We start from the raw sequence: 23,348 nt of genomic DNA, 5'->3' as shown, positions 1-23,348 counted from the left end.
TTTGTTTTTATTGATCTTTCTTTTTTCTATTTCATTAATTCCTGCTCTCTTTGTGATTTCCTTCCTTCTGCTTTCTTTGGGTTTATTCTACTGTGGTTTTTCTAACTTCCTCAGTTGGTGCTCATCTTTTTCATTTTAAGGCTATATATTTCCTCCTAATATAGGAGGATGTAGCTTGAGCTACATCCCACAACTTTTCATATGTAGTTTTTTCATTGTTGTTCAGTTCTGTTTTTAGATTTTCATTATAATTCTTCTTGGACCAATCAATTATTTGGAAGTATATTTCTAAATTTAAACTTGCAAATTAAAATTTCCAAACATATGGGAGGGTTTAATTTTAGTTTTATTATCGATTTATGATTTTGTTCTATCGCAGTTTGAGAACATGATCTGTATGATGCTGATTCTTTTAGTATTTGTGGCCTAGGACATGGTGAATTTTAGTAAATATTCGACGTAAACTCGAAAAGAATGCGTAGTCTCTAGTTTTGAGATGTCCGTTAATCAAGCTTGTTCAATTTTCCCTACATCTTACTAGTTTTGTCTGCTTGAGCTGCCAATTACAGTGAAAGGTGGTGTAATTTACTGTGGCGAATTTACTGATTTATTAATTTTTTCTTTAACTGCTATTTTTTGTTTCATATACATTCGAGGCTCTGTCATTAGGCAGGTGCACACACGTTCAGAATGGTTAATGTTTCCAATGAATTCTTTCTTTAATCATTATGCAATGACCTCTTTAATTCCTAATAACGATTTGTGTCCTGAGGTCCACTTTGTCTGATATTAATTTCTCTTCAGTAACTTCCTTTTGGACAATATTTGTTGGGTTTGTCTCTTACAATCTGTATCAATTAAGGTTTGGTGGCAGACCACAGAACCACTCTAGCTATTTAAGTTTCAAAAACAAACAAACCAGGATTTATGATCAGGTAGGGATGACTTACACAATCTTGGAAAGTGATGGAGGAACAACTCCCTGCCCTCTGATTCACCACCTTTCCTGGGGTCAGTTACAAATCCTAACCTCCAAATTTGGATAAAACAGTCTATCTCCTTTTGCATTATAGCCGATTCCGTTACCACCCCCTACATTAGCCTCTGACCCATTAGTAGAGAGAGTGTGTCGGAAAACTGAGGCCGGATGGAATGATATCTGTAAAGCTCTCTCTGGGGGAGTGTCTCAGGTGACTGGGACCTATTGGAATGATAATAGTTATCTCCCCTGGGAGGATACAGTAACAAAGTGTCTTGGGGCTATGTGGAGGAAGTGTGAAGGCACAGGATGTGTTGGAACACAAAGGGAATGCTAATGGAAAAGGTCTTAAGGCACACATAAGTCACGGGTTACAAATTGATTGACAGCTATGAAACAGTTTCACTTCTTTTCAAATTTCTCAATAAAAGCCATGCGCTGACCCGATTCGGGGCTCACCCAGTCTTCTCTGGCTGAGTCCCTTGGTCTCGCTCTTAATCTTATTTTTGTCTCTTGCTCTTATTCAATTTGCGTCGCCCCTTAAGAGAAACCTATTTGCCCTTGCCACGCTGGACATGACAATCTCCCATCCCCCCAAGAGACCAAGCCCCTCCTCCCCAGGGTGTCTATATGGATTTTTTTAAAGGATTTTATTGGGGATTTGGGGGAAGGGGAACAGACAAGTTGCTGTCCTTTTTGTTCTTCAGTCTAGTTGTGGAGAACGTTGCTTCACTGGCCCAAGTTGACATCATCATTGCACTCTTCCCACTTGAGGCAGATCAGTCGCCAGCTTCTGGAAGGCCGCTCACTGCGGCTGCTGGCCGCTCACACTGGCTGCTGGCTACACACTGTAAGCCCATGGCAACCCACTGCAGCAGGGGCTGCAGCCTACGTTACGCCATGGCCGGTGACTCATGGCGGCCCAGCTCCAGGTTGAGCTGTTGCTCAGCATCTTAGCTGTAGAGGGCAGTGTCACTGGCCCTCATACGTGGGATCCGAACCGGGGCCCTCTGGCATCCCAAGCCAGCTCCTAACCAACACACCACTCGGCCGGCCCCTCTATTTGGATTTTTCACCACCACCTGCCTCTCTGTTACCTGATGCCCCCCTCAGAGGATCTCCAGGCTAGAGCTCGTCTAAGCTGCACACTCCTTGGGCCAACTGCCTACTCATCATTTCCGTGGGGGCTGCTGGCTCAGGCCCAGCAAGAGCTAACCAGGTGACACATTCTCTCAGACCTGAGCCTCCTTCAGTGAAGGGTGCCATCACCCACTTGGCCACTCAAGCCAGAATCCTTCCCCGCAGAGTTTGGCCACCTACACCTGTCGACTTTCTTCTAATCTCTCTCTAATCCGTCCAGGATTTCAGGCCTCAGCTCATCTTGTATGGGCTGCTTCCTGTGGTGTGTTCACTCATCTATGCCTCTCTCTATTATCTATCAATCGTCTATCATCTATCATCAATCAATCATCTGTCATCTACTTTTTGAGGTGAAATTCACATAACATACAATTAACCCTTTTAAAATGTACAGTTCAGTGGCATTTAGTACATTCACAATGTTATGCAACTATCATCTCTATCTAGTTCCATAACTCCAAAAGGAACTCTTGTACCCATTAACAATCACTCTCCATTTCCCACCTCCCTGGCCCCTGGCAGCCACTGACCTTTCTGTCTCTGTGGATTTGCATATTCTGGGCATGTCATGTGAATGGACTCATACCATATGTGTCTTTTGTGACTGGCTCTTTCCCACTCAGCGTCATGTTTCTGCAGCTCACCCATGTTGCGGCATGGGTCAGAGCATTCTTTTTATAGCGGTGTGCCTCCCTCCAAACGACCTGCTTTAAGCATGGCTCCATGTGGTTTCCATTCTGCTGAGAACTCTTCAGTGGTTTCTCCTTGCCTCCCAAATAAGTCCAGGCTCCTTAGTGTGGCCCCAACCCCTCCTTCCCCCTGCACTCTGCATCAATATCCTGCATCTTGCTCCTGATTCACCCCTGGGCCTTTGTACAAGCGTTCCCTCCTCTTAGAAGGTCTAGAACCACTTCTTTCCCACTGCTCCTTGCCAGGCCAGGTCAGGGCCCTTCTTCCTCCGTGTGCCCCCCCACCAGCCCACTTTGCAGCTCGCTGTTTTTCCCCCACACTATCTCTCCAGAAGCTCTTCATACAGGGAACAGGCATCGGTCTCCTCCTCCCCGCCCCAGCATCAGGCCCAGGCTTGACCCAGAGTCCTATTTGGGCTCAGCCAATATTTTTGTGAGATGTTGCTGAATCCACGTTCCCACCGCCACGTCAGCCAGAGAATGTGCTGAGCTGTCTTCAGATGGGGGGCGTGGGATGAAGTTATTCTCCCCACACCTGCCCAAGCACCCTGCTGCCCCTCCTCCAAGCCACGCCAGACAAAGAGGCCAGGAGGCAGGAGTGCACTTTCCACAGAAGGTTTTTACTGAGGGACTGAGGGAGGCTCCCCGACCCGAGGGCTGAGGGCCCCCCTCCAAAAGGCACACAGCGGCGGCAGCGGGGTCTCCCTCTAGGGCTGGCTTTGCAGAGACAGTTTCCCTGGCTGACCCCTCTTTGGCACTGAGCTGGGAACACTGGTGCCCACACTCCCGGCAGCACCAGTATCCATCTCCCCCTCTGGCTGGCCTGGGCCCCCCTGGTGGCAGCTGGCAGTGTAGGCTGGTGGAGCCACAGGCTGGCTGGGGCTGGCTCAAAGGCTGGGCCACCTGTGGAAGGACCACAGCCTGGGCCACCTCCCCGGCTAGCAGAGTGCTCACATTGGCAACCGAGAAGGCTACAAACAGGAATCCAATAAATTAGCTTGTAGGGACCGAGAGGGACAGGGGCTACATTCTTATTATCACTTGCTGAGAAATGCTGTGCAGTTCTTTCTCCCGGGGGATCTTCGGCGTGACTGGTGAGGAGAAGGGGCACAGACAAGGGGCCCTGTCTGGCCGTGGGTCCCTTTTGGTCATTTCTATGGCAGGAAGGGCATCCCGTGGGACGGGAGCCTTGGCGGCCACTTGGGTGGTGGCAATAGAGGGATGGACCCTAAAGTCTCCGAGGGCCTGAAAAGGAAGAAATAAGGGGGACTTCGGTCTCAGGAGGGCAGTGCCCCACAAATGCAGAGGCTCGGCACAGTCTGGTTGGCAGTGTGAGCTGGGGCTCACCTCCTACACCTCTCCCCATCCCCAAAGGAAAAAAAGCACTCAGCTACCCTGCCCAGGTCACAGTTATGGTGGGGTAGGGAAGGGAGCAGGGTGGGGGCGGGTAGCAGCGTAGGTCCCTCCATGTCTACTTGCCTGGGGGCAGGGGCATGGGGGTCGGGCACAATGGTTTCACTGGCAGTCTTCGAGGCAGGGCAGACTGGTGGCTGGGAGGCCTGGGAGGAGGGAAAGGCATGCAGAGTGGGCCTGTGGCGGGGCTAGGTGTGAGTGGGCGGGCAGGTGCTGCTGTTTCCTTCATATGATCCGAGGGCTCAGGGAGGGGCAGGTGCTGAGGGCCCAGAGCCACGGCCCTCTGTCAGGTTGCAGCACCCTGGGGGACCCTGGGGCCTTGGCCCAGGATCTGGCAGAGCTCCTGGAGACGCCGCTGCATCTTGGGAATGCCTGCCAGCTGCTGCTCAAGCCTCTGCTTCTCCTCCGTCAGGGTCATGCGGGTGGCCGAGTCCAACTTCTCGAACTTCCAGCCGCCCTCTCCATCGAACTGTAGCAAGTGCGTGTGGTACTTCCTGGGCCAGGAGAGGGACAGGGATGGAGGTGCAGAGGCTGTTCAGCAAGAGATGCTTGCTGGGCCTACCAGGGCCCTCTACCCCTTTGATGGCATCACCGTCCCCCCCCACCCAGCTGCAAAACCATGGGGGTGTCGAATGTGAGAAGGGAGCTGAGCTCCCTCCCCTCAACTCCAGGCAGGAAGGGAGGGCACCTACCACAGGGAGGGTCGGTGGGTGATGGAAAGCAGAGCGATGCCTGCATCCTTCGCTGCCTGGAAGATCTTTCCTTCCACATCGATGCTTACGGCACTGGTACATTCATCCAGGAGGGCGTACTTGGGCCTTGGGGGTTGGTACCAAGTGGATAAGGGAGGCTGTGGACCCTTCATTGCCAATGCGCTGGCCTAATCCCAGCGCCCTCCCACTTTGTGGCACAATCTCTGCTAGGGCCTGGGACAGGGCCTTCTAATGGTACTGCCTTCCCCCTATGGAGGCCCCAGGGAGCATGCGCCTCTTTGTCTCTGCCGCTGGCTTGGAGAGCAACCAGTACTCGAGGGAGCCCTAGCACCCTGGACAGCCCACTCACTTGTGATAGAACATGCGGGCCATGCCGATTCTCTGCTTCTCGCCCCCCGACAGAACGTCCTTCCAGTCACACACGGCCTCCCAACCTGGGCAGGGGACAAAGGGGCTCTGTTCACTTCAACAAGGGCCCAGGCCCAGGCTCGCTGGGTGTGATGGGCATGGTGGGAGGGTCTGGGGTTGCTCAGGAGGGGCTGGGAGACGAGTGACAGTGGAAGATGGCAGCACATTTGATTCCGGAGAAGGTCAGCTGCTGGATACATGTGCTCTGGGTACTTGTCTGTCTGTAGGTGATACTTTAATAGTCAAAAGAAGTTGGGACCAGAATTGTGTCCCCTCCAAAAGAAGATATATGGGAGTCCTAACCCTCAGGATCTCAGAAGGTGACTGTATTTGGAGAAAATGTCTTCACAGAGGCAATCAAGTTAAAGTGAGTCACACCCATGACAATATCATGGGTGTCCTTATAAAACGGGAAAATTTGGACACAAAGATACGCATAGAGGGAAGACAGCATGAGGACACAGGGAGAAAGAAGGTCTGCACGCCAAGGAGAGAGGCTTGGGACAGATTCCCCCTCAGAAGGAGCCAACCCTGCTGACACACTGATCTTGGACTTCTGGCCTCCAGAGCCGGGGGCTAATATATTTCTGTTGTTTAAGCCACCTGGTCTGTGGTACTTTGTTACGGCAGCCCCAGAGAAGTCATATGGGACCTAACAGGTGGCCAATGAAGAGCCAGCCCCAGGATGGTTGGAGTGGTCTCTCTAAAAGGTTTCTCACCCTTAGGCACAAGGCCTTGGTGTCACTGTCTGGTGCCAGTGCCTTGGAAAGGCTCAGGAAGCTGCTAGAATGAGCAGGCATGTGGGCGATTCATCAGAAATGGCTCCTCGCCTCCTACTGCTACTCTGCCTTCCCATTGGATTAGAAGTTTTGGTAGGACACATGGTACCCACAAAAAAGACTACATTCCCTAGCTTGTCTTGAGGTGGGGTATGTGACTGAATTCTGGCCAATGGAATATACATGTAAGTGTTACACATGTGGCAGCTTCTGGATCTTTCTTTAAAAGACAGATGGCATGCACCCTTTGCCCCCTCTCCCTACTTCCTCCATCCTATGGTCTAGGGTGTGATGTGATGGCTGGAACAACCATCTTGGACCATAAGGCGACTCTGGGAACAGAGGCCGAACAGAGCAGAGCGCCCCCAACTTCCTCAGAACTTTTATGTCACAGTAAGATAAAGTTGTGAGTGATTTGAGCCACTGTGGGGGGATTCTGTTATAGCTGAACTTAATGCTAATAGGTTGTGATGCTCTGCCTCAGGGGTGCCCTGGAGGACAGGAGAGGGGGTACACTCCCAGCCAGAGGGTGGCTGGAGCAAAAGAGTTCTGGCTCGTCCAGGGGGAAACTGGGGATGAAGCTTCAGCGTGACCATGGCAACCACAGCTTCACCACCTGTAGCCCCTTTTCTGCAAAGGTCACAACACCTGGGAAGAGTCTGCAGGAGTGATTTCCACACTGCTGGCGCCAAGGGAGGGATCAGTGCCTGTTCCCTTCTACAGGTGGAGAGAGCCTCAAGAGATCGAGGTCCATGCTCAAGGTCAAGCTGTCCCTAAGTGGCAGAAGCAGGAAGCGGAACCCTGCCGCTCAGATTTCACTTAAGAAAATCAGCTCAGCCCCGCCCTGGGTTCCGCCCTCTCCTCCTCACCTCCAGGCCCAAAGGGCGTTCACAGACAAACCAGGTAAGCCCTTGACCAATGCCTTCTCTAGCTACCAGCCTGACCCGCCCACCTCTCCTTCCCAGGGGACAGCACCTCCCAGGCTCAAGCCAGAAACCCTGGCGCCCCCCCCTCCACCTCTGCTCCGACCTCCCACACTCCTCCCCAGCTGCCCTGGCCACACCACGTCCGTGGTCTGTCCTCTCGCTGAAATTCCAAACTGACCTGTCACTTCCCTGCTCAAAGCCCTCCAAGGGCTTCCTTTCCTGGCAGGGCCGTCCCTGCCCCCAGCCCTGTTGGGTGCCCCTTGCCTGCGTGCCTGGCCTCTTTTCCCTAGCACAAGCAGGCCACCTGGGCCACCCGCTTCCTGGCAGGCCTCCCTGTTAGGCGGGGCTCTCGGGGCACCTAGCACTTTGGTCTCCTGGATGTAGGGGGCCAAGAGGGAGGCAGGGGCTGGGGTGGCAGCAGGTTCCCGGCTAGATGGATGATGGCTCACTCCCTAGCACTGAGAGGTGAGATACCCGAAACCCCTACCTCCTTCCCGCTGCAGGATGTGGTTCAGGTGCACGATGTCCAGGATGGCTTCTAAGTGCTCCTCCGAATAGCCCTTCCTTCGCATGTCCTCCACCGAGTCTGGGTAGATTACCTGGTCGCGCAAGGAGCCGACGGACATGTAGGGCCTGTGGGAAAGCTGCATGTCCACCGAGGGAAGGGCCCTGCTTCCCTGCTTCTGGGCTCTGCCAAGGGCTCTGGCTGCTGGAAGTGGGGCTGACTCGAAGCCCACAGACCCCTGCCACCAAGTGCTCCTGGCAGTGCTCACACCCACCTATGCACACCAGACTCACACACCTACCCTGCACCCATAGCGTGCATGCAAACACACAGCACATGAATGCACGTGATCACATGCACACTCACACATGCTCACATACTGCATGCACACAGACACGTGCTCTGCCATCTCCTGGATGTCAGGTTCCACAGGTCGGAAGGGATGGGGGCAGAGCTGGAGGCCCTGGCTTCTCTCCCTTTCCCCTGCACTGCTCACCTCTGAGGGATGTAGAACATGCGCTGGGGTGGGGGCTTGTAGAGCACGCCACCATATGTGGGCCAGAGCCCACCAAGGATCCGGAACAGAGAACTCTTGCCGCAGCCGTTGGGGCCCGTGATGAGCAGGTGCATGCCCTCTTCCACCTGCGGAGGCAGTGCCATGGTATCCAGGGTGGCATGGGCCTCCTTCCTCTCACCTGTGGGCTTCCTGACAGCCTCTGACAGCTCTCTGCACCTAGGTGTGTGCTGAGGCCAGCAGGTAGGCCCTCCCAGTCTCTTGGTAAAGGACAGCGGGGCCCAGGCGATGAGGTCCAGCATCCAGAGCCCTAATCGAATGCCTGTTTTGGGCCCTGGCCTGTCCCCTAAGGCCGCAACACACACCAGAAAGCATGGGGCCAGCAGGAGGAGGGCCCATCTTACCACAGCTGCGTGAATGGGTGCGTGCCCCAGAAAGCCAATGTCACCCTCCATCCCATGCCGTCCTGCTTCACAGGGAACCCAAGTATTTTGGCCTCCCCAGTAAAACCGCTTTCCCTTTAGGAACTGCCCTACGAAGGCACTTTCTTTTTTTTCTTTTTTTTTTTTTTTTAGCTGAGCCATCCTGCTACCTGTTGGCAGCTCAGCGACTGCTCAGCTTGGGCTGGACGCGAACCGCTGTTGCTCAGAGCTCAAACTCTCGAGCGAGCTCTTAACCAACTGAGCCACTCGGCCGGCCCTGAAGGCACTTTCTTTAGAGCGTCTGCCCTCCATGGCCCTCTTACTGTCCCCACGGTGCTAGGGTGCCATGGAGATGTCATGGTGACCTCCGGACTGTCAAGGGCCTCAGGCTCCCCAACAGCCAATCACATGATGCCCATTGGCTGATGGAAAAAGGCCAGCCAAGCTGGGGGTGGGGTGAGGGGAGGAGAGGCCAGAGGGCAGGGAGACTGCTGTCCTCGGCTGCCTACTGGCCTCCACAGTCCTTGGGAGATCTATAAGTGCCGCCCATGCGAGGCCGTCCCTGGCTTGCCTCGGTCAGTGTTAGGGGTTGAACTGTGTCCCCCCAAATTCATGTGTTAGAGTCCTAACCCCCAGGACCTCCCAATGTGGTCTTATTTGGAAATAAAAGTCTTTGCACATGTAATTAGTTCAATTTAGATGAGGTCATCCTGGAGTAGGGTGACCCCCCAATCCAATGTGACTCATGTTCTCATAACAAGGGGACACTTGGACACAGAGCCATGGACACAGGGAGAATGCCATGTGAAGACAGAGGCTGAGATGGGCATGAAGCCAAAGCACCCGAAGCGGGCATGGCCTGGGATGCATTCTCCCTCACTTTCCTCACGGCTGGCCCCCAGAACCGGAAGAGACTCCATTTCCATTGTTCGAGGCCTTCAATTTGTGGTCCTTTGTTAGACTATAAACTTCCTTGGGCTGGGCCTGGGCCTCCCTTCATCCAGATGTGTGAGGGCTCCTCGGGCACTGGGCTCCGGGAGAGCTGCCTTAGTCCTCGGCTGGCGCCATGGCTGCCTGCCTCGTCTTCTTCCCTGCATCTCTCCTGCCATCCTTCTCACCCCACCACCTGGCCTATCATGGCCAGAAACTGCTCCCCTTCCCCAACATCTCCCAGCCCCAGAGCTCAGCTCCACCACCAGCTCCGCCAGGCCAGAGCTCTTGCTTAGTCCACCTGTCACCCCTTCCAAGCCTGGCCTTGCTTCCTACCCAGCTGAGTCCCTGCTCACCAGGGCCTCTGATCTTTGCCTACTTGGGATTCCACCGGGCCTGCCTGGAAACCATTCACCTTGGATAAACCAGCCATCGACAGCTCCCCTGTACCCCAAGAGTGACCAACACTGGGGGCAATGGGGATCACCTCACTGTCCTGTGCAGCTTGCTGTAATGACATGCTCGCAGCCTCCAACTGGCTCTCAGGGCCCCTCCCAGGAGATCAAGGAAAGGAGCCCCAGGCATTGCCCTCCACACTTGCCTCTTCTATTTACTCCCTGCCCGGCTATGGCTCCTGCTGACCCACTCCTTAGCCAGGCACACATGGCCCCTTGAGGACCTGGCCCCAAGGCCCCTTAGCTCCTCACTCCTGCCACTCCACTGCCTTTGCTCCACCAGCTCTCTGTGGGAGGCCTTCTTCATCATGCTGTGAACCTGCCTGAAGACTCCTGGGTGAAGCTTCATCTGACCTCTGCTCTCCCCAGGGATGGTGACCACCTGTTCTATGATCTCTGCTGGACCCTGAACAGCTATCTAACTGGGGACCTTTGTAACGCCTTAGGGCCTCCCAGATTTCCCTCTGGTTTCCAGTGCCCAGCCTGGAGCTCCGAGAAAGTGGTTGAATGAATAAATGAATGAATGAACAAATGAATGATTCCCTCTCACTTCTTCCCCTGCCCCCCTCAGATCTCCGCTTTACTCCATCACTCCCCAACTCTGTCCAAAGCCCTGGTTGGGGACCCAGGTGACTGGTGGATGTTTGTCAGCCACCAGGGCTTCCTTTCCACAGATGGCTTCTGTAGTGGCTAAGAGCCCTCCCAGAGGGGCCAGGCTGTGCATATCACACACACCTGCACTGGAGGCTTCTTGAAGCAGATGGGTGGGACCCCACGCCTAGGTCATTGGAGGGCAATCTCTTTCACTATAGTTGGAGTTGAACCAGAGTCCCCAAATCCTGGGCTACTGGGGGACTGGGGCGGGGTGGAGGTGTGGCTGGCAATGATAGGGCCAGGAACCCTCGCGTGACTCTTGGCCAATCCTGGTAATTGCAAGTTGCTTTTATCAGCTCTGTCTCCATTGCCCCACAACTAACAGTCAGAGACACGTTGGTCTTTCACTTTGACCTTAGCCCGCCTGCCACGTAGATATGGGGACGATGGTTACTGACAACATGGGCAGGCTGGCCAGGCTAGATGCCAAGGGCTGGGGCATGCAAATGCAGAAGGCCAGGCCCTGGGTCCCAAGGCTCAGCCCAGCCAAGCCCACTCAACCTACCTTGATGTTGAGGCTGGCCACCACCACCTCTCCCGTGGGTGTGATGATGGGGATGTTGTCACAAACAATCCCCTGTTCCACATCTATTACTTGACCTGGGGACAGAACACAAGGAAGGGAGACAGGGTGCAGCAACACTCCCTCTGCCTTCTGGTGTCTTCCACGTGAGCCCACCCTCACAGCATGCCAGTGTGTGCTTTGAGGTCTCTTGGGAGTACAGTGGGTCTTCCCACAAGCAGACCTCCCCCACCCCAGTGTCTGGTGCTGTGCTCTGGGCAGGAGAGGGACAAAGCCATTTCTCCGGCCTCTGGAACCTGAGGCACAGAGACCACTCCTGCTCTATAGCCCTCCCTTCCTGGCACCATCTTAATGGCGGTTCAAACATTGCGGCCCCTTTTCCAGGAACATTTTTTTTTTATAGCTGAGCCATCCTGCCACCTGTTGGCAGCTCAGCTCGGGCCGGGCCTCGAACCGCTGTTGCTCAGAGCTCGTACTCTTGAGCGAGCTCTTAACCAACTGAGCCACTCGGCCGGCCTGCGGCCCCTTTTCCATAGCATCTTGGCCCCTCCTGTGGCCTTGATCCCCCTCCACTCAGGGCCCATGTCTCCCTCTTCTGCAAAGAGAAATCCCGGCCAGGGCACCTGGAAGGAATTGGCAAGCACTGACTGCTCTGGGAAGGAAGGCTGTGGGAGTCACGAGTCACCCAGGAACCCCTCCCTGGGGACACAGCTCAAAGATCCTGCCCTGCAGTGGCACTGGGAGGTGCCTGTGGTGGTAGGGCAGGGACCAGTGGGGCCTCTGTAGGGTGAGCGCCCTTACCTCGGATCTGCAGGGGCCCCTCCACACGGACACCAGACCTGACCACAGCCCCGGACCCTGCCTGAGCATCCTCTGGCTCCCCGGGCCTCTTGAAACGGCAGTGCTGGACATCTTTAAATACCTGGAACATCTCATGTATCCGGGCTGTATAGCCAGCCAGCTCTGTCACCTGTGGGAAGGGTGGCCTCGGCTCAGCCCCTGTCAGCTGGGGGTGGGATGGGGGGCACGGCAGGGCAGACGCTGTGGGGCATACCTCCTTGTAGGATGATATGATCCGCTCAATGGCATCCGCAGCAGCTGTTAGGAGATTTCGGGCGATGGTGAAGGCTTCTGTGCGCTCACTCACCAGCTCCTCCTCCTTCATCTCCAAGGCTGCCTTCTTAACGGCCTCGGAATCTGTGGAGCACAGTGGAGGGGAGGGGCGGGGACAGTGGGAAGTCAAAACTGACCCACCAGGGGAAACACAAGCCTCTCCAGCAAACTATGCTGGGACAAACGGGTATCCACATGCAAAAGAATGACCCCTACCTCACACCACACACAAAAACGAACTCAAAGGGGAGCACTGGCTTGCACATAAGAGCTAAGACTACGAAACTCTCAGAAGAAAGCAGGGGTAAATCTTTGTGACTTGGGATTAGGTATGGCTCCTTAAATATGACACCAAAGATCACAAGCAACAAAAGAAAAGCAGATAAAAGAGCTCCATCAAAATTAAAAACTCTGAGGCCGGCCGAGTGGTGCGTTGTTTAAGAGCTGGCTTGGGATGCCAGAGGGCCCCGGTTCGGATCCCACATATGAGGGCCAGTGACACTGCCCTTTACAGCTAAGATGCTGAACAACAGCTCAACCTGGAGCGGGGCTGCTGTGAGTCACCAGCAACAGCGTAGGCTGCAGCCCCTGCTGCAGCGGGTTGCCATGGGCTACCGCGTGTAGCCAGCAGCCAGTGTGAGCGGCCATCCAGAAGCCGGCGACTGATCTGCCTCGCCAGGGAAGAGTGCAATGATGGTGCCAACTTGGGCCAGTGAAGCAATGCCCTCCACAACTAGATTGAAGAACAAAAAGGACAGTGACTTGTCTGTTCCCCTTCCCCCAATTCCCCAGCGCTGTTCCCATCCCCAATTCCCCAATAAAAATCTTAAAAAAAAAAATTTAAAACTCTGGGGCACCAAAGGAAACCATCAAGAAAGTAAAAAGACAACTTACAGACTGGGAGAAAATATCCAGAAATCATATATCTGATAAGGGTCTAGTATTCAGAATATATAAAGAACCGTTTCAATTCAACAACAAAGAGACAACCCAATAAACAATGGGCAAAAGATCTGAATAGACATTTCTATTGTATATCTAAGATATGTACACATGGCCAATAAGCTCATGAAAAGATGGTCAACATCACTAGTCATCAGGGAAATGCAAATCAAAACCACAATGAGATATCACTTCATAACCACTAGGAGGGCTATAATTAAAAAGAGAAAACAAGTGTTGGTGAGGAAGTGGAAGAATTGGACCCCTTATACACTGCTGATGGGAATGTAAAATGCTGCAGCCACTGTGGAAAACAATTTGGCAGTTTCTCAAAAAGTTAAACATAGAGTTACCATATGACCCAGCAATTCCACTCCTAGGTATATATCCAGGAGAAACGAAAATAGATGTCTACACAGAAACTTGCACATGAACGAACATAGCACCATTATTCATAACAGCCAAAAAGTGGAAACAACCCAAATGTCCATCAATGGGTGAATAGATAAAGAAATTGTGGTACACATAAACAATGGAATATTATTCAGTCATTAAAAGGAATGAAGCACTGACTCATCCTACAATGTGGATGGAACTTGAAAATGTTCTCCTGGGTGAAAGAAGCCAGTCACAAAGGGCCACATATTGTGTGACTCCATTTACATGAGGTGTCCATAAGAGGCAAGTCCATAGTGACAAAAAGATTAGTGAGTACCAGGGGCTGGGGGGTGGGGAGTGACTGCTAATGGTTCTGGGCTTTCTTTTTGGGGTGATTACGATATTCTGGACTTAAATGCTGATGATAGATGCACAACTTTGTGAATATATTAAAAACCACTGAATCGAATACTTTAAAAGGCTGAATTGTATGGTATATTCACTACATCTCAATAACGCAGATAAAAAAATGAGCCACTAGGCACTTGGCTTTCTTTCTTGGCACACCCAGCTCCTTCCCCCTCGACTGCCCTCGCCCTGTATCCTGAACTATCCACAGCAGCCCCTCCAGGGCCACACTTACACCTCGTCCTCTAATACCCAGAGCTGTTGTACCTCTGAGCCCCTCAAGGATGACTATACCCTTTTTCTCCCTCACTTGCCCCTGTGGCCTCCATGAGAATGGCCATCCTCGATGCCCCGATTTCTTCCTGGAGCCTGCTCCTGTCTTGACTTGCTTTGCTGTCTCAGTCTAGACACCATGGTCACTCACCTCAACTGTCTCTTATCAATGGCCTTGACCCTGGGAACCCCTAGAGGGGCAGGTCTTTTATACAAGCAATGTTCTGGAAATGGCAGTGAGGCGCAATGGGAATGCCAGTTCTGAGGGTACTGGGTGTGGTTGGGTGAGCAGCACCAATTGGGGGTACCCAGGAAAGCTGGGGCTCCTGAGGCAGAAGTGGGGTGACGGACTCTATCCAGGGGCATATGTTGATTGGAGGGAGGAGCTTCTGGGATATGGTGGCGGGGGTGGGGTAGGAAAGGACAGGGAGTCGGTTCAGGGCAGATGGCCCTCCAGAGCAGCTTGGGTGCAGCGTGAGGTGGAAAGGGGGTGTGACAGTTGGCCAGAGCACCTTGCATCACCTTCTGGGGCTTCCAAAAAACTGGGTAGGGGAGGGGGATGTTAATTCTGACAGTCTAAGGTCCTGGGCTTTCCTTCCCACTGTGCCCCCAGGGACACAGCCCCCAACAGGCAGGTGGACACAAGCCCTCCTCCCAGGATGTTCTGAGAGCTGGACAGTGACTGCACATAAAGGGAAAGGGTCTGCAGGTACCTGGGGCATCCTGGCAACAGCTGGCACCTTCCTGGAGAAAGAACAAACTACCCTCGTGCAGTTAAGACCAGGGCCTCAGAGCAGGACACCCAGTAGCTGTTCACAGCAAGGCCATCCCTCCGCTGGGTCCTCCAGCTTTGCAGGGCCAGCAGGCCACAGGGACAAAGTAACCTAAATCTTCCCCAGCTGATAAGTGTCTGTGTCCGCCCACCGGCCCCCAGTTCTCTCAGCCTCCTTGAAGAACCTGGAGCCGGGACAAAACAGACAAACATCTCTACCCTCATTGAGCTCCCAGCCTAAAGGGGGCAGAAAAACTATAAACCAGATAGATAGGTGGAATTGATATGGTGTCCAGTGCTTGGGAAAGCAGGGAGGCAGGGAAGGGGAAGAGAAAGGCTGGGTAATAGGCTGGGTAATAGGCAGGGCAGGCCTCACCAAGAGGGTGCCTGTGAGCAAAACTCTGATAGAAGGAGGGCAGGACCTCAGAGGAAAGAGTGTTCCTGAGAGAGGGAGCAGCATGTGCAAAGGCCCCAAGGCAGAAGTCTACCTGGTGTTTTGAGGAAATAACAAGGAGGCCAGTAAGATGGAAGTGGAGTGAGCAAGAGAGACAGGAACATTTCAAATTTTTACAGGTAACTGATTATAAGTGTCATGAGGCTGGGGACAGGAGTTCCTGCTACTTTAATCACTCATGAAGCCTGGCCCAGCACAGGCTCCAAAAAGTCCTAGGCCTTCAGAGGAGAGTCAGGCCTTGAAGACTAAATAGGCCAAGCTGTGCCCAGTACCAAGAGCAGAGGAAAGTGGCTGCAGACGCTTCCTCACAAAAACCACTGGTCTTTTTCCTCATGGGTCCATCCCCATGCTCTGGATCTGGCATCTGCTGACTGAATCTGGCACCTGCGCCTAAATCAGGGCCACCCTTTATGTACGGGCATCAGAGGAAAGTCACTAACCCCCTCCAATTAGATCCTTCCTCTTGGGGGTCACCCAGAAAGGGACAGACAGCTGAGGGTACAGAAGCCCCAAGGTAGAGCTGCCGACAGGGAATCAGAGAGACTTTTGGTTCCGAAACAAGTCAGGCTCTCTCTATAAATAACTGAAAACCCTCTCACTATCAAACTGCATAAAATAAAACACCTTTGAAAGCAGAGCTCTGCTCGTAGGAAAGCAAGGCAAATTCCCAGGAGCCCACAGAGAAGCCAGCAGTCAGGTGCGCCAGTGAAATCCCCAGAGATGGGAAGACAGGTCATGTAGCCAGAGCTCTAGGTGAAGGGAACAAAGGTCTCCTCTAAGAATTGGTAATTATGTGTCTGAGGTTCAAATGAATACTACCTCCAAGTTCAGGAACCCCTCCTCCCCAAGCTGTGAAGTTAACATGAAAATGACTTCCAAGTGGCTAATTATTAGGGAGCTTGGCCAAAACAAAAGCCAATATACACCGGGGAATTGCACCCTCCGGTTAGGCCACTCAGCATTCCCAGAAGTCTGATTGCAAAACCCATAAGGAAAAAAATCTACCCTGAGTGAGGACTGGCAGATAGGAAGATCAAGCAGGCTTAGACACCCAAGAATTCAATTCAGATAACCCAATAGCTGGATAGAGACTGTGGAATTAATATGACACACAGCATAAAAGGAGCAGTCAAAAGGTGAGAAAACCAGACACCTGCTAAAACAGTTTGAAACTTCTATCTGAAAAAATAGTCTATTTGAAAGAGAATCAAATAGAACTTGACAAAAATAGTCACTGAAATTAAAAAAAAAGTTAAAATTAGACTCAGCTGGGTCAATGATGTGACGGCATGTACAAAAAAAAAAATTAGACTCAGCTGAAGAAAAACCAAGCGAATGAGTGCGCAGGAAGATCTGAAGGAATTGCCCAGGATTCAGCGTATATTGTGCTATTGGGTTGTCAGAAAAGCCATGACGCATTTTTGCAACGAAAAACAGAGAAAAAATATGTCATGACTTTTCCGACAACCAATAGATGGGAGATAGTAGAGTTGAAGAGCCACAGAGGAGAGGGTGAGAAGTCCAGCACACGTCTAGCAGGAGTTCCAGAAGGAAAGAGTAAAACAAGAGTGAAGCAATATTTGAAAAGATAACAGCTGAGAATTTTCCAGAATGATTGAAAAAAATCTAAGTATTCAAAGGCCATACAACAGGTCTCAAGCAGGATAAACAGAAACCCACAGGTTAACACTTCGAAGCAAGACTGCAGAATACCAGAGAAAGAAATGCCTAAAAGTAACCAGAGAGATAATGCAGGCTGCTGAAGGGAGTTAAGCTGATAACAGATTTTCCAGCAGAGACGATGGAATATTGTCAATGGGCTGAGAGCAAATAACTGTCTGCCTGGACGCCCACACCCAGCTAATCTTTAGTTTGGGGAAAAAGGGTAGAATGAAGACATTTTCAGACAAAATAATTGTGAAGTGCCCATGATGAAAGCCTTGCAGAAAGAACTTCTGAAAGAGGTCTATCGGGAGGAAGGTTACTGGGCTGTGAGAAAGGACTGGTGAGCAGAGAAATTGGTAAACACGGGGCTGAATTTAAACATGCATTGACTTGACAATGCAATAGTCAAGTATAAAAACATGGGAAAGCAAATTTGACGCTGGGCTACATCAACACATCAGCTGGGGATGGTCCTGGAGTTAAACTGTTCAAAGGGACAGGAGGAGGAGGAGCCATTGATTAACCGAAACTGCTCTCAGTGCCCACGGATGCTAACCTTTGAAAGGGCAATCATGAAAAGACTGCAAATAGAATGAATGTGTTGCAAACCAGTAGAGGAACAAAATGGGAATCCTGACCATCCAATTGCTAGAGTAACAGGTAGAACAGGCTTCCCAATCCCCCCAGGCCTTAGGGCAGAGGTCTCCAGCTTCTGCTACGTGCCAGAGCTATTTGAGGCATGGGAAAGCCAAGACCCACAGATGGAGGGACTCGCTCAAGGTACGTCCCCATCCTCCCACCTCTGCGTGGGCCAAGGACAGGTACAGGCGCGCATGGGTGCACGCGCCTGGTGAGAGGACATGCAGTGTTCCTGAGTTGCAGTCCCTGGGCTCAGCTGAGTGGTTCCAAGGAGCATGAGATGCTGTAAAGGGGAGAGTCAAGCAGGGTGGAAGGCGACAAGGGACAGCATGACCTCTGATGGTCTCCAGGAAGCCAGCCAGGCCTGCTGAGCACTGGGCCCTCGTGAGACTACCACCCATAGGTCCAGGACGACATGGCCCTGCCACCAGCCCCTGGGAGGGCTGACTCTCACCTGACTCTGAGTAGCCGGTGGCAGTGATTATGGGGACGGCCACCATGAGTAGGCCTGAGGCACTCCACACGTACTTCATGAGGAACTGCTCTAGCATGACATACCACAGGCGCTCCAGCAGGATGAGGTTGATCTGCGAAGCCAGGGCCTTGTATGAACGCTGCAACAGGGCCAGCTCCACCTGCCGGGAGGGGGGACAGAGAGAGCTGAGAGGTCTCGTGATAACTACCGTGGGGGCGATAGCAAGAGCCCCCAAGCACCGTGCACACACACACACCATGCCATCTGATGGCCACGACAAGGTTGAGAGCTGAGGGTTATGCCTGGGCTACGTTTATAGTGGACAGGTCTCCAACTTAGAGGGGGGTGGTACAGGATTGTCTGAAGTCATGGATGGCACTGGGGTATAGCAGTGCTAAAGAAGGGACTCACAACCTCCCACCTGCCGAGGCCCATTCCTGTCCCTTCTTTCCACGACCCCTCTGGTTGGGATGCTCACCACGCCCCTTTCTTTGCCCTGGGAAGCTTCTGAACATGGGCTAAGGGCAGCCACCTTGCTCATTTCTTTGGGCACCTGCTGGGGGACTAACCTGAACTCAGCAAAGGGCAGTACAGGAAAGCAAAAGGCAGTACTTCATTTTGAAGAACTTGGTTCAACAGTCTACTATGGCCCACTAAGGCCCTGCCTCCCCCTACCTTCCCCAGGATTCCTCTGGGTGAGAAACTTCCACTGCATTCTTCCACTGAAACCTGGAGGGCATACTCCCAAGCCAGCCCCGCAGGCCTCGCCCCCTAAAGGACAGGCCTGCCCTTGAGCCTGACCCAACACCTTGGGCTAGCTGAGGACTCCAGCCTACTGCCCTTTCCTTCCCCTTCCTGCACTGGCCACCGTCTGGTAACTCAGGATGGGTAGAGGCCTGAAGAAGAGAGAGCAGGAAAGGGAATAGGACAGAAAGAGGCTTTCCCATGGCAGCAGCTTCCAGACAGGCAGGGGGGCTGGAGGTGTCCGGAAGTGGTCACAGCAAGGTGGCCACTGGGTCATGGAATTCTTGGCTCAGTGCAGGAACGCACGTCCCAGCTCTGCTTTCCCACCCCTGCCTGACAACAGCTGCCCAGCCTGGCACCATTTCCTTTGCCAAGTGCTTTCATACCTGACTCTGTATTTGATTCTCACCACATGCCACTGCACGTGTATTCTCACGTCCATTCTACAGTAGGACACTAGGACACTACAGAACCCAGAGAGGCAAAGTGACCTGCCTAAGCTCACACAGCCTGAAGGTAGCAAGAAGTGTGGAATTTGGAACACACTGGCAGAGCCATCCGAAGAGCCAGATTCTTGTCAATGATGCTTTGACTTAAGAAAGGTTTACCTTGGGCCGGCCGAGTGGCTCAGCTGTTAAGAGCTCGCTTGGGAGCGCCAGCTCTGAGCAGCAGGGCCCCGGTTCGGATCCCACATATGAGGGCCAGTGACACTGCCCTCCACAGCTAAGATGCTGAACAACAGCTCAACCTGGAGCTGGGCTGCTGTGAGTGGCTGGCAACGGCGTGGGCTGCAGCGGGGCTGCAGTGGGCTGCCGTGAGCTACGTGAGTGGCCGGCAGCCAGTGTGAGCGGCCGGCAGCGGGCGAGAGCTGCTGTGAGCCGCCGACCAATGACCGGCGACCAATTGCATCACCCAGGAAGAGTGCAATGATCATACCAACATGGGCCAGTGAAGCGACATCCTCCACAACTAGACTGAAGAACAAAACAGCAATTTTTCTACCTGTGTGTTCCCCTTCCCTGATTCCCCAATGCTGTTCTCATCCCCCAATTCCCCAATAAAATCTTTAAAAAAAAAAGAAAGGTTTACCTTGCTCTCAAGCCAACAAGAGGTTGTATGTGTGTATATGTGTGTGTGCATGTGTCTAAAGAACCCTCCTCATTGAAATCTCAGTAAGAACAGAATACTCTGCTGTCTGCCTGCCAGCTAGCCAAGCACTTCTGCCCTAACCTGTTGGTCTGAGCCTGGGCCAGCATCCACGGGTACATCAACCAGGGGGACTGGGGTGAGCCACATGCCTGCACAGTAAGGGCCATCAACCCATCCATGGGGGCCTGTCACCTCACGCTGTTTTTCAGCACTTTGGCTAAGGCCTAAAGAGCCTAAAGAGATAGGCCATGGATGCACACTGGGGTTCCCGCCCACCCACTGCCAGCAAATCCTCCTGGCGAACATGCTGTTTCCTGAAGCTAGCCCAGAGGAAGTCCTTCAAAGAGCCAGTGATCTCTCTTCTGCTCTCATTATACAGGTCCTCCACATGGCACGGCTCTGCCTCAAGCCCAATCCTGTGTTCCTGAAGTGAGCACGCCTCCTGTGAGCACCCTGACAATCCTGACTCGTGCTGGGAGCTGGCAGGCGTGCCAGCTGGGGCAGACAATGTAGCTGCGGGTAATGTGCCAAGCGCCTCACCCAAGGCCACGGCTGCCTGCCAAGGCCCTGCGGCCCGGCTTGCGCGACAGAATGAGAGGGGGTTGTGGCTGCACACCAGGCACTTTTTCTCCTAATCTGGAGCCCGATGCGCAACCAGTGAGACAAGGTCCAGGAGCAAGAGGCCACCTGACCCAGCGAGGACACACAGGCCTTCAGGAGGTGGATGCCATTGTGCCCCTCCCCCGAGAAGCACTTGGAACCGAAACCAGAGTTGCAGGGAGCAGGGCCGGAGGCAGCTGCAACCCCAGGCACGAGGAAGGGGAGGGGCTGGGGCGAGATAAAGGGAGCACTGGCCTGGAGTAACCTTTCCCAGCACCAGGCTCCCTGCCCTGCCGGCCGCCGCGGCCCGGCCCTGGCCCACTGGGTAGCTGAGCCCCGGGATCCAGGCGGAAGGGCGGCCACGCCGGGGGCAGGGTGGCTGCTGGGCGGGCAGGAAGTGCGTCCCGCCGCAGTGGCAGCGGCCGGGCCCAGCATCCCTGGCTCGGGGCCTCCGGGAGGCAGCCGAGCCGGCAGCCTGGCTGGCCCGCGGGCTCAGGCAGGGGTGCCATTGAGCAGGAGCTCCAAGTGCCACCACTGCTGCGGCCACCACGCTGGGTGCTGCTCGTAAACCTCCGCTTGGGCTGAGTCATGCCCATAATGCCTGTCTGCCTGGCCGGCCAGTTCTGCTGGACGCTGGTCTTCAAAGGGCCTTGGGGCCCAGGAGGGACCGGGCAGCAGGCCACGTCCCACCATCCCTGCTCTGAGACAGCAGGAGCCTCCTCCCTGCTGGCTGCAGGGATGGGGCGGCTGGCTGCAGGAATGGGGCGAGCCGGGAGCTCTAGCATCTCAAACCGCTAGGATCTGCAACTCCAAGGCCAGGACAACCTCACCCAGGAGGAAAGGAAGCAGAAGTGGCCTGGAGCATGTAGGCAGCCAGCCCAGGGCAGTCCCCACCCAGTCTTCCTGCTTCTTCATTTCTGTGCCTAAGTCTGGGCTGCCCAAGGCCCTGGTCACCCCCAGGGTCCCTCTCCCATGGTCTGCCCACACCTCTGGCATCAACACTAGCCAGCCCTGGGTTTTCTCTGCCATTCACAGCTGCCTGCCCCCGGGCTTCCCAGCCACATGCTTTCCTCCATGCTCAGCACCCCAACCTGCCCCACCTCATGGCCCCCATAGAAGGCGATCTCCTCTGAATTGGCCACCACTCGAGAGTGCATGTAGCGCAGCTCCCCCTTCCGCCGTGCCTCCTCTGCCACCAGGTCCCCAAACTTGGGTGAGAAGGCTCGTAGCACGTTAGCTGTGAGGAATACCACGAGACCAGCAATGGCCGAGGGCCAGGCCGTTCCAGCCCCACGGGAGCGGGCCGTTTGAAGAAGGGTGTAGGCCGTCACGGCCACATCCAGGAGCGGCTTGGTCAGGTTGGAGTAGAGGTGGGCCACAGAGGCAGCAAAGGCCACCACATCTTCTGTCAGGGACTGGTCAGGGTTGCGAAGCCGCCCGTCCATGTTGCTGACTCTGTAGTAGGTCTGCTGGGAGAAGTAGAGGCTGTAGGCATGGGCCACTAGACGGCTGCGGAAAGACAGTGCCAGCTGGCCCTCCAGGTAGCGGATGGCACTGTTGATGAAGGTGGCTGGGAGGGCGATGAGGAGCCATTGCAGGAGCTGCCAGCCAAAGGCCTGGGGGTCCTTTCGTACGATGCAGCGGGCCAGCCGTCCATCCAGGCGGGCCACATATACTGACAGGAAAGTCCGGCTGACCAGGGCGGCCGAATGCAGTGCCAGCAGCCCCGTCTCCCGACACAGGATCCTGGGGAAGAGCAGCCTCAGGAGCCACAAGAGTCGCTGCAAGAACACCCGGTTCACACCGGCCTTGGCTGCTGCGGCCACTGTGGCCCCGGAGGCCTCCTGTGTGGACTCCCCTGCAGGCACCTGAGGGGCCCTGGCCGGAGCCAGGCACTGCCGCACCAGGGGGTAGATTTTGTGGGCTCCATAGGCCGTGAGGGCCAGGACCACAGCTGTGCGCTTCAGTGTGGTCACCCGCGAGGGCCGGGGGGTGGAGAGCACCGGCATGTCACCTGGGCTGGACGCACGGGCTGGGACTGGTGCCTGAGCCAGCAGTCCAGGCAGGTGGCTAGAAGAGTTGTTGCTCTGACCCCGGCTCGTTATCTAGGCAACTGGAAACCTTGCAGTGGTCCCTGAGACTGTTGCTCTAGGCCACTGGGGCGCCCCTGGTGCTCAGATCCCTCCAGGGTCGCGGCCTCTTCAGGCAGACGAGGTGGAGGAACTTGTCAGTCTCCTAGTCCCTAGGGTCAGAGCCTCCAGAGGGCTCGGACAGAGAGGGCGTCTCTTCCTCTCCACCTCCTCCTCCTCCTCCTCCTCCCCTGGTGGCGCCCCTCCCCGGGACACCAGGCACGTCCGTCCTCTCCGAAGCCTGGCTGAAGCGAGAGTGACTCCGCCACTCGCCCAGAATCCCCACCCACCCAGCCCTCCTCAGGGGCGAGTCAGGGGAAGGGGAGGAGGCGGAGGAGGGGCGGGAGGCGGAGCTCGGGCGCAAAGCTCCCCACCCCCTTCTTGCCCCACGGTTGGGCCCCGCCCCCTCCCCAGACCACAGAGATGTGGGAGGACCGCGAGGGCTAGAGAAGCGGTCCCTCGTGTTCCCGCCAAGGCCCCGCCCCGCCTCCCTGCGCGCCCAAAGCGCCGCTTCTTCTCCAGTCCTGGGCGTTGGCGCCTCGGAGCGGGGAGGCGGG

The 23,348-nt window shown here is 54.5% G+C and overlaps 1 protein-coding gene across 2 annotated transcripts; it reads right to left on the bottom strand.

Moving 5' to 3' along the window:
- Nucleotides 1-3,407: 3,407 nt before the first annotated feature.
- Nucleotides 3,408-23,047, bottom strand: ABCD1 (ATP binding cassette subfamily D member 1). Of its 2 annotated transcripts, XM_019664350.1 has the most exons (10): nucleotides 21,763-23,047; nucleotides 18,149-18,329; nucleotides 12,105-12,247; nucleotides 11,852-12,020; nucleotides 11,033-11,127; nucleotides 8,049-8,194; nucleotides 7,535-7,680; nucleotides 5,284-5,368; nucleotides 4,914-5,039; nucleotides 3,408-4,715 (listed from the first exon to the last, which is right to left on the bottom strand). In XM_019664350.1, exons 1-10 carry the CDS (start codon nucleotides 22,669-22,671, stop codon nucleotides 4,508-4,510), a joined length of 2,208 nt encoding a protein of 735 aa, XP_019519895.1. In that variant the 5' UTR covers nucleotides 22,672-23,047; the 3' UTR covers nucleotides 3,408-4,507. The 2 variants fall into 2 exon arrangements, with proteins under 2 accessions (XP_019519895.1, XP_019519896.1); XM_019664351.1 differs by lacking the exon at nucleotides 4,914-5,039.
- Between the last annotated feature and the right edge of the window lie 301 nt (nucleotides 23,048-23,348).

Source organism: Hipposideros armiger, unplaced genomic scaffold, assembly GCF_001890085.2.
Source record: "Hipposideros armiger isolate ML-2016 unplaced genomic scaffold, ASM189008v1 scaffold_419, whole genome shotgun sequence".
Classification (NCBI taxonomy): Eukaryota; Metazoa; Chordata; class Mammalia; order Chiroptera; family Hipposideridae; genus Hipposideros; species Hipposideros armiger.
This window is presented reverse-complemented; position numbering and strand designations above follow the sequence as displayed.

Coding starts and splice junctions, on each gene's coding strand:
- ABCD1 (XM_019664350.1), bottom strand. CDS start 22,671: ATGCCGGTGCTCTCCACCCCCCGGCCCTCGCGGGTGACCACACTGAAG. Junction 12,248..18,148: donor CACCGGCTACTCAGAGTCAG/GTGAGAGTCAGC, acceptor TGTGCTCCACAG/ATTCCGAGGCCGTTAAGAAG. Junction 8,195..11,032: donor TGGCCAGCCTCAACATCAAG/GTAGGTTGAGTG, acceptor CTGCCTCCGCAG/GTGGAAGAGGGCATGCACCT.